This window comes from Manacus candei, unplaced genomic scaffold (genome assembly GCF_025592945.1).
Source record: "Manacus candei isolate 608988 ecotype Guabito, Panama unplaced genomic scaffold, ASM2559294v1 h1tg000039l, whole genome shotgun sequence".
NCBI classification, from domain to species: Eukaryota; Metazoa; Chordata; class Aves; order Passeriformes; family Pipridae; genus Manacus; species Manacus candei.
Genome location: NW_026138087.1, coordinates 386,379 through 405,194, shown reverse-complemented (window position 1 = coordinate 405,194; position 18,816 = coordinate 386,379). Strand labels below are relative to the sequence as shown.

Sequence of the window (18,816 nt, the reverse complement as noted above, 5' to 3'; positions counted from 1 at the left end):
AATGCAGCATATTTTGTATGCTCTTAGTTATTTAGTTTGCCCTCAATGTCAATATGTATCAGTTATACTTTTGGCACATGAATTCACTCACGGAACTTTTCTTATCGCTGTTCAGGTTGAAAATCTAGCCTTGAAATTAAATCAAAAGTCTTATTTTTGCTAATCTTCCACCCTAGTTAGTCAAACCAGTGATCACTGTTAATATTGCATAACTTGACAAACCAGTTTTATTTAATCACTCACACAGTTTCCATTTTACCTTTAAGGATTCTCAGCAATTGACGCATACACTTATCCACAAGCCATTTTACATCAATGGCTTGATTAAGGAGTGCGTGACTGCATGCACGTTCCCGAGAGCCTCCTTTTCTGAAGGAGAAAGTGCAGCCACCTCTGTATTTTATCCTGACAATGAAAGTAGGCAAGCAGTGTTAGAACTGTTTAAGTTCATAGCCACAAGCTGGCAAACACTGGAGAAGGTGAAGTGCTAAATCAGTACACCTCCTCCTTGCATCCTGGATGTCTGCCCTAGCCAGAATAACTCTTCAGGAGCACTCCTCTAGTACAGAAGGAGCCAGCAAGATGTTTATGAGGTGGGGTGATTCAGAGGGCAGACTAATAAAAAAGAAACCAACAAAAATAGTCTTTTTCCCAGCCCAAATCAGTTCCTTGATCTGGTTCACTGTGTAGCCACATGATCATCTGTAAGGGGGGTACTTTTGAATTGGATGATCACTGGAGCATAGAGGCGTGAGAAAGAAATCATATTAGGATGTGAAACCAGCTAGAGTATGGTACAATGTAACTTCATGGCACAACCTAATTGTAAGGTCCATTGTGCTTTTTAGCAAGTCAGCCTGATATCCCCTATTATCAGAGCTGAGTTCTTCCTTGGTTTTGCTACATACTGCAAGATAGATACATCTACCCTTGAAACACAATGGTAGAGGTCATACATAGGGGTGAGAAAGATGATGATGGGAGGAAGATTATGTGGGCAGGGGTCGGTCGCCCCTTGCCCTACAAGTAGGGCATGCGCAGACTGCTGCCATGAGGTAATGATCAGGCGGTGTTTGGCTGCCATTCAGGCATCACCTTATACTGCGTACTGGCCCTACATGGTGTAATGTGGAGCTGATAAAAATGGGGTGTCGGGACTGCTGAGTTGAGCGATCCTCATCCTACCACCGAGCCTGTGTTGCTCCGCGGGGACGCCCGCTAAGCATGGGTACCGACCAGCTGCTGCAGATCCTGACAGCCCTGGCCTGTGTGTGTGGGTAAGCACAGTTTATTGACAGGAAGCAACTGAGAGAACAAACTTTTTAATATCCTTTTAGTGTTCCTTTAATTCCACTTTTTATTATTGAATATTGTTACATAAATAAGTTTTTCATAGTATTTCCCTTTAATTTTTTTTTTTACTAACCAATATCGTGTTAACAGTTATCCATAATATTGTGTTAAGATCCCTTTTCTGGTATCCCTTTAACCCCCTTTTCACTAGTTAATACTGTATTAAATGCTGTTCGTAGTATTTGTTTTTAAGGCCACACAATAAGGTAGTTATTTTGTATCCCTTTTAGTTCTTGATTCTCTTTGCTAAGATGATGATGATGATGATGATGATGATGATTATTATTATTTTCACTGTAATAAAAGATATTTTGTTTGAATATTTCTGGCACTTGTCTTTATTCCGGACATGTATCCAAACGAACTGTTACATCATCCTGCCACACAACAAAGGAAGAAACAGAGGGTGGAAACATCTGCTTTCAGGCAGTGTAAACAGCACTGCATCTGAACGTCAAGCAAGAAATAAAAACAAAAGTGAACTACCAGTTGAAAAGTAAGAAATGGAAAAGCAAATATATCCTCAAAAACTGGGGAAAATTTGTTCTGTGCAAGGGACCCGCAGCAGTTCACTATGGGGATTGAGTCTAAATACTGTTTGAGGCCATACTTGCCCAAAGATGAATTTCATATTTAGTAGAGCAGCTAGGAATAGAAAAGCTCATAAGAATGTAAACAAACTGGTGAGGTAATGGGGTTTGAAGATGTTCCCTCACATTTTGAATTCACCTTAACTACAGAAAGAAAATTTGTCAAGCAAAGGCTACTAGCTCATAAAAACAACCTTGTTACGTTGCTTCGTTTCACATTAGCCATGGAAGTGCTGTTGACCAGGTCTGATTGCCACTGTAACAATAAACAAAAGCTAAATGAAGGTGCCAAGGGACACGTGAGATTCTCTGTTCGTAGCTACAGGATTTTGTTTTACCATATATTTTAGATAGAACACAACAGAAAAATGTCACTCAATGGTTTTAAAGTCACATATGGAAACAGCTGACTTTTCAGGCAGTTCTAGAATGTAATGAAAAGGAAATATAGGGTGCTTTTCCCCTCGCACAGCCTCGTCTCACGTCTTCCTACCTATGGGTGTAATTGCACAAGAATATCAGCCCATCTGAGAGCTGATGCTGCCCCACCATCCGTCTTGTTCCCATTTTGCAGTCTGCCTGTAAGGGTCAAATGCAAGCAGGTACCCCCAAAATACCAGGCAGTGAAAGGATTTAGGAGAATTTATTTCCAAAGTTGGGAACACTTAATGTCTCAGCACAAATCTGCACTGGGCCTAAGAAAGAGACACACCCTCTGTTCTTCTCAGGGCTTTTATCATCGCTGGCCCCCCAACTGTGGGGCCTTCAGACGTGTGCAAGAACTTATCTTCTCTTGTGCCTGGGAGTCAGTGCCTCTAGAAGGCAGGAGGAAAAAATATCTGAAACTGTCTCTGGGAAAGATGCCTTTTTCCAGGCATAAAAGCATCTTTATCCTAACCCTAAACCCTAACTCTAGCCCTAATCCAAACCCAAACCTTATCCCTAAACCCTAATATCCTAACCCTACCCCTAACCCTAACCCTAATCCTAATCCTAATCCTAATCCTAACCCTTAAACCTGAAGAGAGATACCTGGAAGCATGCAGGACTGTCAGAAGTGATCATTTTTCTGCCACCAGGCCAAGGTGACGCATAGGGCTGAGGTGACACACAGGGCTGAGTTAACATACAGGTGGGTTTGTATGAGCAGGTTTTGGTAGTGTGGGAGCTAACAGGGATGGTGTCTGTGAGAATCTGCCAGAAGCTTCCCCCCATGTCCAACAACAGAGTCACTGCCACCTGACTCCAGGATGGATGAGCCACTGACCAAGACTGGGCCAATCAGAAACAGTGGTAACTCCTCTGTGATAACATATTTAAGAGGGGGGGGGAGTTATTGTGCAGATGTAATTGCAGCCAGAGAAGAGTGGAGTGAGAATATGTGTGAAGAATAGCTCTGCAGACACCAAGGTCAATGGAGAAGGAGGGGGAGGAGGTGCTCCAGGTACCAGAGCAGGTTCCCCCGCAGCGTGCAATACAGACCATGATGAAGCAGCTGTGCCCCTGCAGCCCATGAAGGTCCTTCCCCTGAAGGGTGGGTTTTCACAACGAGAGTGCAGAAATCTACCTGCAGGCCATGGAGGAGCTGAGAACAGGACACACACATGAGTAGAGGAACAATCCTTCTGTGTGTCCAGAGCCGATAATAAAAGAATGCCTGCCCAGTAATGCTCACAAATTGAGTTTTAGGGGTTTACAGCCCATTTATGGTAACAATGGGAAGGACTTCACGGTGGAGCAGGGGAAGGACTCTTCTCCCTTAGCAGTGGCAGAAACAACCTGTGGTGAACTGATTGGAACCCCATCTCCCTGCACCACTCAGGGGGAGGAGGTAGAGCCCAGGAAGGAGGGGTGGAGGGAAGACGTTTAAAGGTTGGTTTTATTTCTCATTATGTTACTCTGATTTGATTGATAATAAATTATTTTTTTCCCCTCAAGTCGAGTTTGTTTTGCCTATGACAGTAACTGATCTCTCTCTGTCCTTATCTCGACCCAGGAGTCCTTCTTTATATTTTCTCATCCCTGCCCAGCTGAGAAGCGGAGTGACAGAGCAGCTTTGGTGGACACCTGGCGTCCAGCCAGGGTCAATCCACCTCAACAGGACTGAGGTGGCACAAAAGACTGAGGTGACACACGTAGCTGGGCTGAGGCCATGGCGCGCTCTCGCGCTCACCTCACAGCGCCCACGCGCCATAACGGCTGCTCTAGGAGAGACGGAAACGGTCACGCGCCCCCTCGCGCACGTGCGGCAGCACTTCCCGGCCCCGCCCGCGAGCACCGCGCGCGCCGCTGCGTGACGTGATTGCGTCAGACGCAGTCTCGTCCCGGGACGGGGCGGGGCCGGGGGGGTAACGGCGCGACTTTTCAAAATGTCGGCGGCGGGGGCGCGGAGGGGCCGCCGCGGAGCCCGGGAGCGAGCGGGGCTGCGCCTGGGCGGGCGGCCCGGGGCACCCTGATGAGCAACCGCGGCACAACAGGCCCTCGGCACAACCGGTAGCAGGACCCGGGGGAGAGCGGCCGGCGCCATGGCGACCTGCATAGGCGAGAGGATAGAGGTGTGGAGCGCGGCCCCTCTCGCCGTGTACTGGGGCCGCGGGGCGCGGAGGGGCCGGGCGGGGGCTCCACCCTCCCCCGGCGGGTGTTTGCGGGAGCGCGGCTCCTCCCGCGCCTTCGCCCAGTCCCCACGTGTTTCTGGGGGCAGCCGCTGCCATGGCAGCCGGCGGCGGGTGTATCCCATGCCCCGGGAGCGGCGGGAGGCGCGGCGGGAAGGCGGCCCCGGGCAGCGCCGGCGGCAGTCGAGCCGTGAGCGCGGAGTTGGCAGGAGGATGCGGCGCGGGTGGCTGCGCGGCCCCGCCGGGCACCGCCGCCGTGCCCCGGAGAGCTCCGTCCAGGTACCCCCCGGGGGCGCCACAGGGTTTGTCCGACCTCGGGGGGTAGGTGCGGTGGGAGGGTCCGCGTGGGAAGAGGCGCTCCGCAGCCTGACTGACGGCGCTGTTTGTTCGCGTTGCAGGATTTCAAGGTGGGGAACCTCCTCGGGAAGGGGTCCTTCGCAGGGGTCTACAGAGCAGTATCCCTGAAAACCGGTCTGGAAGTGGCCATCAAAATGGTAAGGCAGCCAGCCAAGGAAGCGTCTGTCTCCCAGGAGACTGAACGCAAGTTGCAACAGGTTGGGGTTATGCAGTTGGGCATTGATGTTTGGGTTGTTTTTTTGTATATAACGGGTATTTAGATTGGGTTTCAATCCTGGAAGATGTAGTACAACCAAGTACAATTAGTATGTAGTCAGTGTTGCAGTGCTTGAAAAATATTCTGTGGTCCATTTACAGATAGATAAAAAAGCCATGCACAAAGTTGGAATGGTACAGAGGGTTCAGAATGAGGTGAAAATACATTGTCAGCTAAAGCATCCGTCTATACTCGAGGTAAGAATTGTGGGGTTTGTACAGAGACCTGTATGTGTGACTTGTTGTATAGTCTACAAAACGTATTTTGATTTATTTTTCCTCGGTTTATGTTCCAGCTTTATAACTATTTTGAAGATAGCAACTACGTATACTTGATACTTGAGATGTGCCACAATGGTGAAATGAGCAGATACATAAAGAATAGAAAGAAACCCTTTTCAGAAGATGAAGGTGGGGATTTTTTGTTTTGTGGAGCTCTTTGCACTAACTGTTTGCATTTTGGCTCACCCAAAAATATTTAAGAAGAGTATTTAAAACTATCATCACAGTTTCTGTAGCTTAAAGTCTTGTGGTAAGTGATAATCTAGAGATTAATTATTATGGTGCATATATTCAGTTGTATTTCGGAATACTTTGTTTCTGTTTGTGCTGTTAGGGTTATAAAAAAAATAGACAGTGAATTTAGAAGGCAGAGCTATATAAAAAGTAGAGCTTGCCTTTGTACATAGAATTATGTTGAAGTGTAAGTCAAGACTAGGAAGCTCCACAGAGGAAAACTGGAACCTTCACATCCACACATTTGCTTTCTTTGTGTTGTACCTCTTCTGTATTATATGTCACCAGTTACAGAGCTTTCAGGATTATTGTTTGTCTTAGGTAGTGTTCTTAGAAATATTGACTGTGTCTCAAGCTGTGTGTAGAAATGAAGGTAATGCAGTTACTTGTGTTGCTTAAGGACTGAGTTAGCAAGGAAGTATCCAATCTGACACTCCATCTGGAAATTCTGAGTGACTGGCAGCTGAGGAAAAAATCTGCTGTGGTTTTATTGCAGTTTCTTACAGAAAGCACTGAAAATCCTATCTTTCAGTGAGAGATATTGTCAAAGTAATGCTAAAACGTTTTTAGATTGGTTGTTACTCTTCTGAATAGTGTTTTGAGAAAGAAGTCTTGCAAAAAAGATTCATTTGCTTAAGAATTTACCAATTTCATTTTTTTACAGTTGAGAGAGGGAGGATTTCAGTTAGAACACAGACCACTAAAATCCTAACCTGAACAGTACAATTAAAAAAAAAATACAGCGAAGCAAACTGCAGTGGATAATGTTTGAGGGCACAACTGAGAACAACCAAAGAAGCTGTTCTGGTGTTTGTCTGGATTCAGTGGCTCTTGCCTCTATTGCTTCCAGCCTTACCTTACTGCTCATCTCTTGCACAGTTCTTCCGGTTTACCTGCTTCTGTATCAGTTTCTAATCTAATTCTGTGAAACTAATATAGATATAGATTTTTTGGAACCCATATCACAAGACTAGATTAAAGGGGTACTGCTCTACAGGCATCATCTCTTTAACTCATATCTGTTCACCATTCTTTGCCCTCTGTTAAGAAAAGAAAGAAGGCTGTAAATTGTTTGCTCTAGAAAGAATGATTCTTAAAATTGCTGTAATTGCAACATCACAATAAACTATGCTGTTTCAGGCTGGATATGGTTTTGTTATTCCTGCTGTAAACTATAACTCTTGAATATTCACTGAATTTCTAGTGTAATAGAACACAAAGGCTGTCCCAATATCATGAACTTTCATGCTTTCGAGCCTTGCCAGTTTGCTAATGATAAAACAAATATAATCCAAATTGTCTCCTATATTTTATAATCTACACATAGTGAAGCTGATTGATTTTGTGTATTTGCTGTTTCTGAAAGTAATGAGAAACTTTTTTTTAATTGTTAAGAACCTAATGTAAGAAAGTTTAGGCCAATTGAAAATATTTCCAGTCCTGTTTCCTTTATTCTATTAGCAAAGGCACAAATCTGGTTACTGCGTTATACCAGTTTTTCAATAATGTAGAACATAGTCATGCCAACTTGGCTTAAAGTAGAAAGCAGAAAGTTAATTACAGTCTCAGTAGCATGACACTAAACATTGTTGTAATGTTCTTTTTATTAGAAAAAGAGCAATAGCAGACTTAAAGTTATTTTCAGAGCTGCGATTTCAGTTATAAGATTAAAACATCTGGTTTTGTGTTTTGACAGCCCGACACTTCTTGCATCAGATTATCACAGGTATGCTGTATCTTCATTCTCATGGAATACTGCACCGAGACCTCACCCTTTCTAATATCTTACTCACCAATAGCATGAATGTCAAGATTGCTGATTTTGGACTCGCAACTCAGCTGAAAATGCCTCATGAAAAGCATTACACCATGTGTGGAACTCCAAATTACATTTCTCCAGAGATAGCCACGAGGAGTCCTCATGGACTTGAATCTGACGTGTGGTCTTTGGGTTGTATGTTTTACACTCTTCTTATTGGAAAGCCACCTTTTGACACGGACACGGTCAAGAACACGCTGAATAAAGTAGTGTTGGCAGATTATGAAATGCCAGCCTTTTTGTCAAGAGAGGCACAAGACCTTATACACAGGTTACTCCGCAAAAATCCAGCAGATCGTTTGAGCCTTTCCTCAGTGTTGGATCATCCTTTTATGTCCAGGTCGAGCTCTGCACAGAGTAAAGATTTGGGAACTTCAGAAGATTCCATGGACAGTGGAAATGCTACCATCTCTACAACGTTCACAGGCTCTTCCAGCATCAGTACCAGTGGTTATTTGAAGGAAAAGAAGAAGCTGTTAGTTGGACAGCCACTCCCAAATAAAATTACTTTTTTTCCTAAAAACAAGAATTCTGGTAATAAATCATCGGGAGATGGAAGTGGCTCTTTTCATCAGTGGGGAATTCAGGGAAAGGAAATTGGTGTAACCAGCAGGGGAAGAACCATTCAGCCTGGAGAAGAGAGACCCCATTCGCGCTACCTCCGACGAGCCCACTCCTCAGATAGGTCTGGCACATCCCACAGTCAGACTCAAGGCATATCGAATATCGTTGATCGATGTCACTCTATGGAAGTGCTTTCCAAGCCTAAAGTAGGAACAAGGGAAAATACGGAATACTTTTCACCTGTCAACAGCTACACTGATATAGGAGAAATGTTTAAAGAGAAGACTTCTAGTAGTTCTGGTTCTTTTGAAGGGCAAATATCTCCACCTGTAAAAGATCAACCACAGTAAGAATCAGTTTTTATTACGATAACATTTAGAGCTGGTAATACTGTATTATTGACTTCTTTCCATGTGTAGCAAGTTAAGTATTTCTTTCCCCACAGCCATCCTAGTAGAGAGCCTTGCTCAATTGTTCTTTGTAGAAGAGACAGACAGGGTAGAAGGCATTTAAAATGTAATTACCAATATTTACTTGCTGATCTCTTGTGGGTTTTTTTCTGTTATGCTTACAGAAGATAAAATTAAGTGAAGATTAGGCAATAGATTAAAGAAGTGGTGTACCAGTAAGTAAAGTGTCACTCACTCTAAGATAATTATCTGAAATTTAGTTCTGTACTTAGTTGTAGCTGCTGGGTAAAAATCCTGGCTTCTTTCTATACATTTTCCATTAGCAGAATATCAAAGAACCATTTTCTACTTTAATATAAGGACTTTCATATCTTAGTTCTTGCATTTCTCTCCACATTAGGAAGTGACATGGTTTCATGTTTTTCTCTTTGCAAATCAGTTCAGGGAAAAGACAAACTAGCACTTTTCCCTTAGAAAAAGTAAATGGAATAAGAAGGTTTTCTTGACAACTCTCAAATGTTTGACATAAGGCTCTGTTCAACAAGTTCAGTGGGCCATGTGCATTCTTTCTAGTTTGAGAAATGTCTGGATCAGAAAATCTGTGCAAATGTTAATGCTTACTTTTCTTCCCTATCACTTCATAAACTCATGCTTAATGTAAACATGAGAGAGTATTAATGTGAGTATGGGGATTAACTGAATGGTTACTACTTTTTTTACATAATTGATTATAGGAAAGCCTCTTATATAGTTAGCCTGCACAGCAATCTTAAATGTGAGGTCCTAAGACTTAAATTAGGTATTTATATACTGTGTTTTTGGGGTGTTTTTGGTGATAACTGAGTCCTTGCCAATGGTAGAGTAGGGATCATCACTAAAAGAAAGTGCAGACAAGGAATAGGCTACAGAGATAAAAAACCTTAGGAGCTTAGTGTGAATTTACAACAGATAAGTTGTAAAAACCACTCTGCAGTAAGTGGTTTTATATGTGTTCTTTAGCCTTCAAGAGCTTGAGTTCACCTGTGACTACACAGGTCTAATATATATGTTGTTTAAAAAACTGGTTAAAAAAATCTTTATAATTTTTGGGATTGACTGTATTTTATATAAATACAAATTGGTTTAGGTGGTGGGATTGGCTACATCTTTCAGCTGCGTATGTGTTATGCTGAATGAGATCCACTAGGGTCATGGGTGTCATGTCATCATTCTCCAAGGCTGTTTTCTATTCTGTGAATTAAGAGCTAGATGTAAGAGCAGCCACTGCTGGCAGCATTATCAGTAGCTCTTTTTGTTCATGTATGTCAGCTCCAAGAGCGAGTGCTAACAGGCTTGTGCTAAAAATTAGTAATAACTTTTCACTCCATTTGGAAATAGTGTTTTATTTTTTTATGCTTTACCCAACGAACATTCCCCTGAAAAAGAAGCATATTCTATGCTGCCTAGAGCTACAAAATGCCACCTACATTTCTTAAATGTTCTAAGAGTGTTGTGCTTTCTGCAGCTGTGACATTATACCTTTTGTTGCGCAAGTGTTTTTGATGTAATCTTGATTACATGTGTAACTTTTATTTTGCAGCTCAAATTATCTCTGCCCAGTGAAGCTCCAGGTTGGTTTATTAGAGCAGAAGTCCCAGGCTGAGACAATGCAGCAGTGGCTTGGAAGCATGCAAACAAACGGTGTGTTCCTTATCAGTTATGTATTTTTGCACTCAAGTTGTAGTAGTGACTTGTGGGGTTTTCTGTATTTTATTTCTTTGTACATTGAATTTGAATACTTAGTTTCCTAAAACGAACTTGTTATTTTCTATTAGTATTTTAGCAAAAACAAAAGAGGAAAACAGAATTCTAGAACCTGCCATAATAATTCAGTTGTCACTCAAAACGTGTAAGTGTAAATACATGACAAAAAATTAGCAGGTGACTTGAAAGCCCTGCTAATTTACACGTGCAAATACACCTTAAGGAAAGATGAGACCTCAATGACTGAGAAAGATAAGAGGCTGCAGAAGGAGAGGTGGAGGAAAGGACAAAAGAGACAGAAGGGAAGGAGGTGTTGTTTGTCACACATCGTTACATCATTTGCATATAATGTAATTTAATCATTAAAATAAACCACAAATCTATTCTGACCTTTTTGCTTTGATATTACCGGACTTGTTCCTTTCCTGTCTGCAGGGAATTCGAATCAGATGACATATGGTCTGAATAATCCTGCTTCACTTTTGTCCCTTCTCAACTGTTCAGCCACATGGCAGGAGGAGTGCAGTAGTTATGTGGGTGAGGTGACAGTTGATCAAGGGCTTAAATATCAAAACCAGGAAAGCACTTATAGGAAGCTTAAAGATAAAAATAGGTTTTGGTCTGGATATAAACCAACAGATTTGGAGTATGCATTTAACATCTTGGGTACTAAAACCTCTGATGATAAAACATTAGTTAGATAACCTGCAACATGAATGACACTTGTTACTAGTGCTTATCTGAATGGTAAGTGAGCTGTCTTTCAACAGATTAAAGTAATTCTTGTTTATGAATCTATTTGAAATCTTAGTAGTTTGTTTATAAATGGATTTTAAAAAATTGATATATAAAGACTAAATGAAATCTAGTAACAGCTTTTTTTAAGTAGCACTGGAATTTTATTAGCAGTGGTGTTGATTGGTACTCAAGTCATAGCCTGATGATATGGACTGAGGAATCCCATTCTTCACTTAAATAAAGCCTTCTAAGATGATCTTTTGAAAAGCTTTTAAAACCATTACAGCATTTTTTCCTTCTAATCCTTCGAATCTACAATGTACCTTTATGATGCTTTCAGTTCCTCTGAGACCATCTGCAGACCTAACTGGCAACAGTAATGCACATGGAGGGTTTCGGTATCATCTGGATGTGCAGCAAGATGCCCCAAGAAATGCATGGAACACCTTAAAAGATATAAGGAATCATGATGCATCTGTCGATTGTCCACATTCTTTAAACCAGAGAAACCCAAAGAAATGCATCCCTGGAGTTCTCTGCAAATCTGAGGAATTTCAGCCATCTCCCACATGTGGCCTTTGGTCAACTTCAGAACAAACCCAAATGTGGGGCCAAGAACCACCAGCACCCCAGAAACCTGCACTGCGAAGTATTGTGTCACCTCTCGATGCTCGCAGGCTGAAACCAATCAGGCAAAAAACAAAAAATGCAGTGGTATGTTCTTAAAATGGGAACAATTTAAATATTAAATATAGTGCGACTGTCTCTTAAAAATCACTTGGTAAACTAGAATAATTTGGTTTTAGGAAACTTAATTTATAATAATTTAAGTCAAAGTTATATTAGCAAGATGCATCTTAGTTTTGGCATATAGAATACTTACAAGTTAATAGAGCTGACCTGTCTGTGTTTGATTTGTCACTTAAGAAGCCACACCCTCAGTGACCAGGCTGATAACTCTTCAGTCATGGTGAAGTGCTCTGTTTTAATAGCACTATTAACAAAAGTTACTGTAAGAAGCATTTATAAGTTTGCAATGCATTCAAGGAAAAATAAAAGCATTTTTTAAAGCATTTGTGGAAAAAAGTGGTATCTTGCCTTTCCAGAAAGTAACGGTCTTTTTGTTTAACTTGTATATTTAATATGTTCTAGGTGAGCATTCTAGATACTGGGGAAGTGTGTATGGAGTTTCTGAAAGAACACCATTCACAGGAACTTGTGAAAGAAGTTCTCAGAATATCTTGTGATGGAAATGTGGTGAGTATGTTTTGGATTTCTTCACAGATGTATAAAGGGCTTAGAGTTCATTCAGAGGGTTTGTTTTTTATTTAAGTGATTATTTGTTTTGAAATCCAGTGTTTATATATGCACAGCTGGAAACTTTTTTGTAAACTATATTTGTAAACAGCCACACAAATATAGGGAGCAAGCAATTATTTCAGAGTAAAACTGGGCTTGACTTTTGGAATAAGTGAAGTATTGTTGAAAAAGTGCTGCTGTTAAGTAATTACCTAGAGAAATAGAGTGTTCATGGTAAATCATGGTAATTAATTAAACTGTGACTTATTTCTATATCTGTTTAAAGTACAGAGTGCTGTAGTAAGTGGCAACTAAACACAATTTTTGTTCCCTTTTTGTAGATTGCAGTTTATCATCCAAATGAAGGAAGAGGTTTCCTTCTTGATGACAGACCTCCTGCTTCTTCGGAAGGCACCTGCATGTATAATTTTGACAACTTGCCAGGTAACCTGAAATTTATTTTAAAATTATGATGATTAATGTGATATTTTAAGTGAACCTTGAGACTTTATAGCTTTTAGCCACTACTTTTCAGATAATTGTGAAGTAAAGCTCCTTTTAGAATAAGATTCAAACTGCAGTTTAACTGGAAACTGTTTTGAAACTTCACAAGAAAGTGTAAATCCAGAGGTTTTAATGTCTTTTATATGGAAGTTCTAAGGAGTCACCCCTTTACAATGTAGTGCACTAAAATTAAAGCTCTCATAATCTTTTCCTCGTTCGTACTGGGAACTGTTGGTTAGAAGTAACTCAGTTTCTTTGAACATACTTCTGTCAAGAACTTAAATATTACTTAGAAACTTCAGCTATCAAATACATATTTTAAATTACTTATCTTCAAGCTGGTGCACAGTGTTTAATCTGCTAACTCTTAAAAAAAGTTTTTAAATTTTCTTTTTTAGAAAAGTACTGGAAAAAATACCAGTATGCAGCCAAGTTTGTGCAGTTGGTAAGAACAAAAACCCCCAAAGTGACGTTCTATACAAGATATGCCAAGTGTATGTTGATGGAAAATTCACCCACTGCAGATGTTGAAATTTGTTTTTATGATGGTATGTATTAATTTCTGCAATTATGCAAATAGTTAGATCATTATATTAGAGCTGCATTAAAATATTGCCAAACACTAAAACAACAATAACTTTAGTTTGAAGAAAATACTGTGCTATAAATAGGTTTTTTTGTCCACTCTGCCTTTATTCTAGCACTTGTAGATTAGTTGATTATTCATTATTTTCTTACTTCAGGAAGTACATGTTGCCAAAGTGTTATTTATTACCACTTGTTTTTATTCACGTGCTCTTCTTTGCGTCTACATTTGATAGTTAACCTGCTTAGTGAAAGGCATGTCCCTAGTCTTCAAGCTTTCCACTGTTAACTGAGGTAATAGTTTTACCTCTCTCGAGGAGAAAGCAGTTGGTTGCCTTTTCCCATCTAAGTACTGATCTTTGGCCATAGAGGGCATTCCATTAACATCACACTTTATTTCTGCCAGACACAGAACTCATGTAGGAGTGGTTTTACTTTTGCAGTAATTCAGTCAGGGAGATACACTTTAGTAGAGTAGAATGTAATGACAGAAATCTGTACAATTCACACTAAAAATTGTTACTTTTTTTTTTTTACAGGAGCAAAGATACACAAGACAGCTGGTATAACTCGTGTGATTGAAAAATCGGGGAAATCGTTCACTTTGAAAGGAGAAAATGAAGCAGAGTTGAAGAAGGAAATACAAGTTTATATGGATCATGCAAATGAAGTAAAGTGTTTTACACAGACCTTTTCTAGTGCAAAGCAGTTTCCTAAAAACACAGTTTCCCTTTCACAAATGTGCTTCCAATGTTGCTTTTCATATTTTTCATTACACTATTAAGAAGGAAGGATGGTGTTTTTGGAAGAGCAAATGTCAATGTAAAGGTAACAATAACAATGCCTTGCAACAAAGGCTGAGAGGAAATGCTTGATAGTGTGTAAAGCAGGTTTGCCTGTCTGGTGAAAGGATTAAACAAAACTGATGAAGCTGCTTTATACAACTTGAAAAATTCAGTACCATTGAAATTTCCTTGTGTGGGCTCACCTGCCACACTAAACATGTACAAAATACTTAGACATTTCTCAATTTAAGACTTCATTAAACTCCTTCCAATTTCAGGGACATCGTATATGCCTTGCTTTGGAATCTGCTGTTTTGGAAGAAGAAAAAAGGAGTGGAAGTGTTCCATTTTTTCCAATAATTGTTGGAAGGTAGTATCTTTCACTTGAAAATACTTAAGTATTTGAATATTCCCATTCAGCAGCCTTATGCAGCAAACATTTGCAGAAGCCAAGGTTGCTTAACAGAGCTTACAGTCATTAGCAAATATTAACTTAATAGCATGTACGGACACCTTATTTTCGACCTGCAGAGCCTCCTTTGATATCAAGATACTATGCACTTGTGGATTCAGACTAAACCAGGCCAGCAATTAGCAGGTGTAAAAACAATTCTACAGAAGACCACTGCTGTGCTTTGGACAGTCTGTAGTAAATTGAAGGAATTGAAGAAAAAGCTACATCTCCTCATATGTTTCTTGAGTCCCTTTTGGACAGACCTTTTCCCAGTTTTTCTCATTATTTTTCCAGAAAACCTGGCAATACTGAATCACCACAGGCTGTAACACCTCCCCTGTTGGACAATATAAACTGTTCAAGAGAAGCTGTGGCACTGGATAGAAATAAGGCTGCCAGTTCTACTCCAGTTCAGACTCCAAACTGTACTCCTGTAAGTACACAAAACATACCATGGAAACTACTCTCCTGTAGGAATTCAAATATCGCTCTTTCATTTGAACTAATGGAATTACATTTGTACGGATCTAGGCTTTTATTAGCCATTTGTGAACATATTGACTAGAAATGTTGACTTTGATTTCAGTTAATTTTTGATACCTGGATTTAAGATCATTGGAAAAATCAGAATACTCCAAAAGTTTACCACAAATTTCTCCTAGGAACAGAGTTTGAAAATTACTTACTCGTGTTATACAGCACAGTCTCTGATTTGAGAGCTCCTCAGCAGTGTATATTGAATGGTTGTCACAAAGGTTCTGGGCACTTGAGGCTGTTGTTCTGAAATAATCAAGTGTTAGTGTGTATATAAAAAAAGGGTAAGTGAAAACACATGGGTAGCCAATAAGGCTTTGTGAGCAATTTCATCTAGTTTGTTTAAAAGACCCTCCAAACTTTGGTTCCTGCATCACAGCCCTGATAAAACTCCCTTAACTGACTGGGGAATAAATATATGTGTGTATATATATATATATATATATATATGTACAGGGGTCTCGGCAGACTGAGTTTGTATCATCTGAAGTTTGTTGAATCTACATCAGTCTGCATCTGTGTTCTTTGATTGTGTAGCTCATGTCATTAGTGCAGAATCTGACAACTTTCACTTGACTAAGGTGAACCTGACAACAAAAATTCCTTAGGGCTTCATCACTGGTATTGATTTTCACACTGACTGAAGGTTACCTATCGTTGGAGTTCTAAGCTGAGGGTTCAACATTCAAACTCAGTCTCTATTTGCCATACAGCAAACATTTCAGTCTTTAAGAACTGTATCTGTAGTTTCCTTGATAGTTGAACTAGATCTATATATCCTGAGGTGTACAGCTTGTTGTTTCTTCCAGGTTCCTGTAATTATCTGGATCCTGATCTCTTTCCTGACCAAACTCTCCTATTTGAGGCATTCCCTGATTTGCATCTTTTCACTGAACCTGAATCTTAAACACTGCTAAGCACAGCACCTCATCTCTGTCATCTCTGTGACTGTGGGAGGAGGTATCTGAGTAGTGGAACATCTTCCTTGTAGGGAGTAGTTGTGGTGTTGTCCTAAAGATCTCTGACGTTTGATCCTCTGTTATCCTTAATTCATTGCTTTTGTCTCTCTAAACCTATAACAGGTTATGTATGTGCTACAGAACCCATCTATTAATGTTTTATGTTCTAGTTTCCAATTAATAGCAATGTCTGTACTTTTGTAAAATATTAGCTGAGTGGTCATCTGAATGAGGGCTGCGTTATAGTCTAATGTGCTGAAAATGTTGTGCTGAAGCTGGACAGGGTTTTCTGACAGTAAAAACACAACTGAAGTAGAAAACGTAGGGAAAGCAATTCCTTTGTGACTACAGGGAGATCTCCTACAAAATCCTGTGGGGATTTTATACTGTAATGCTGTTAAATGAAGCATACAAGCTAAATCTGTCTGTATATATGAACAGGTGGTAATTGACCACTAAGATGGTACATAATCAGTGGGCTTAATACTAAGGCTTTATTCTGTGCATCCCTGGGTTCTAGGTGGTGTATGAAAAGCCTACATTTATGATCAACACTGCTGAAACTATGTACTCCTCTGTTCGTCAAATGGAATGCAGTCCAAATTCAGCCCAACTTGTAAAATCTGTCTTTGTGAAAAATGTTGGTTGGGCTTCTCAGGTGAGAAATTAATACTGATAAAGGAGGGAAGTCTGGTTTTTTTTCCTATTAAATTTGAGATATGTATTTGTCAGTCATTAACTTTAAACTTGATTTGTGAGGATTCATTCAGTTGTGCTTTGCTACAGTTTAAATATAAAATGTCTATGTGGAAAGATGCTTTTAAGTAAGTGTCTTAGATAAATACCATGGTGAATTACATAAGTAGAAGAAACCAAAATAATTGTTTAGTATTTCAGTTACCAAAATTTTTCTGTGGCTATTATTGCCTATTTCAGTGTCTTCTGTCATTTAAATTTGACTCTAGTAAAAAATTGAAACTGTTAAAGTTGTGTTCACTAATATAGATGTAAAGGTGTCATAACAAAGAATTTTTAACACATGTACCAGATCTGTACAAGAGAAATGAATCTGCCTCTACAACAGGAAAAGCTGTTTCCTTACAATGACATTTTCCTTCTGCTTTTCTGTGGGAGCAGCTTTAGGTTTAAAAAATATGGCAATTCAGATAAAACTTCCTGTCCTAACAGAAAAAAAGTTTGCTTTATATACATAAACTTTAAAGTGTGTATAGCTGTGAACTCTTACAAATGGGCCTCTATTTTATGATTGGTTCTATTCAAAATTTCTTAAGGAGTGGTTAAGTTAAAGGTAATTCTTTAACTCTCATTGAAAAGGATGACTTAAAGCTGAGCATCTGAAACCTTAGGAAGTTTACATGAGACTACTTACTCCAAAGTAGTATCCATGCAATCTTTATCTTTAAAAGACTGACCATGATACCTAAGTACCTTCAGCAACTCTGAAAAACTTTCAGCTTCAATTATTAGAAAAATTCTAGGTATGTAATTTTGTATTTCATATCCTCAAACCGTAATGCAACTTCTCTCATTAGCTGACCAGTGGAGCAGTGTGGGTTCAGTTTAATGATGGATCCCAGCTGGTAGCCCAAGCAGGTGTTTCTTCTGTCACTTACACATCTCCAGATGGCCAGACAACCAGGTGAGTCTGTTCCTGCTATAAAATAGTCCAGGTAATGGTCAGTGCAAGGCTGATTTTGGTTTGTAAATATTAAAACTTAGCTTTTCAATGACTTCACAGTTGATTAGCTTCTGTAATCTTAATAAATAAAGAGAAGTACTCATAGCTTTGGCTGAACTCTGGATAACAAATTAATAGAACAAGCTGGAAATGCATCTACTTGATCTCCGGAGAACAGCCACTATTTATTTATAATATTTAAAACGGGAAAGGTTAGAAAACTAGTGTTTTGAAATAATTATATTATTTTAAAATAAAACAAATTATTTAAGCATCTGTATTTTTCTATGTTGCTGTGCTTCTCTAGGTATGGAGAAAATGATAAGTTGCCAGAATACATCAAAGAGAAACTGCACTGTCTGTCTTCTATTCTTGTGATGTTTACCAGTCCAGCTGGTCCTCACTGATTAAAGCAAACTGGGTGTCACGCCATGAGACCTTAATAAACTCACTCACTGACTTTTAAGTAAAGTGACTGATCTTACTCAGTTTATGCAGAAATTCTTCTACTATCTGATAGAAAGGTAGGAAGGGTTGCTCTGTTTATGTATAGCAAATTCTGTATAAAGTATCATACAAAATATGCTTTTTCATCAAAATGATGGATATGCTTGCTCAAGCAAAACTTAGAGCAATTAAGTTTGACCGCATTAAGTTTTTGGAAATAATCTGAATCTGTTGTGTTTTTTTTCTTGCCCCACTGCTTACTCAGTGTGAACAGTCAAGGAAAATGTATCTGTGCTGTTGAAGTATTTGTAAATAACTTATATTTTTATGTGTTACAGTAATATTTGTAAATATGTATATGTTTTGTAACTTGTTTTTTATTTTTTGTAGCGGCAGCTTAAACTTCCCTGCACAAGCATTTGATACAAAAAAAATAAATGCAGTGGTAATTGTCCGGATCTATTTATTTGTTTCATGATCAAGTGAACGGTGAGAGGAAAAGGCGCTCAAAGTATTAAGCTCAACTTATGACAGGAGCTGAGCTGGTATTTTAGAGAAAATCATATGTTGGGAATTTAGGGCTGGGTGAAGCT

The 18,816-nt window shown here is 39.6% G+C and overlaps 1 protein-coding gene across 1 annotated transcript; it reads left to right on the top strand.

Moving 5' to 3' along the window:
* Positions 1–4,282: 4,282 nt before the first annotated feature.
* PLK4 (polo like kinase 4) lies at positions 4,283–18,681 on the top strand. The gene is made up of 16 exons (XM_051794446.1): positions 4,283–4,498; positions 4,954–5,049; positions 5,270–5,365; positions 5,464–5,578; positions 7,380–8,412; positions 10,056–10,156; positions 11,298–11,671; positions 12,110–12,214; positions 12,598–12,700; positions 13,159–13,308; positions 13,885–14,015; positions 14,409–14,500; positions 14,879–15,017; positions 16,598–16,735; positions 17,631–17,737; positions 18,084–18,681. The coding sequence occupies exons 1-16, from the start codon at positions 4,469–4,471 to the stop codon at positions 18,181–18,183; spliced, it is 2,910 nt and encodes a 969-aa protein (XP_051650406.1). The 5' UTR covers positions 4,283–4,468; the 3' UTR covers positions 18,184–18,681.
* Positions 18,682–18,816: the final 135 nt, after the last annotated feature.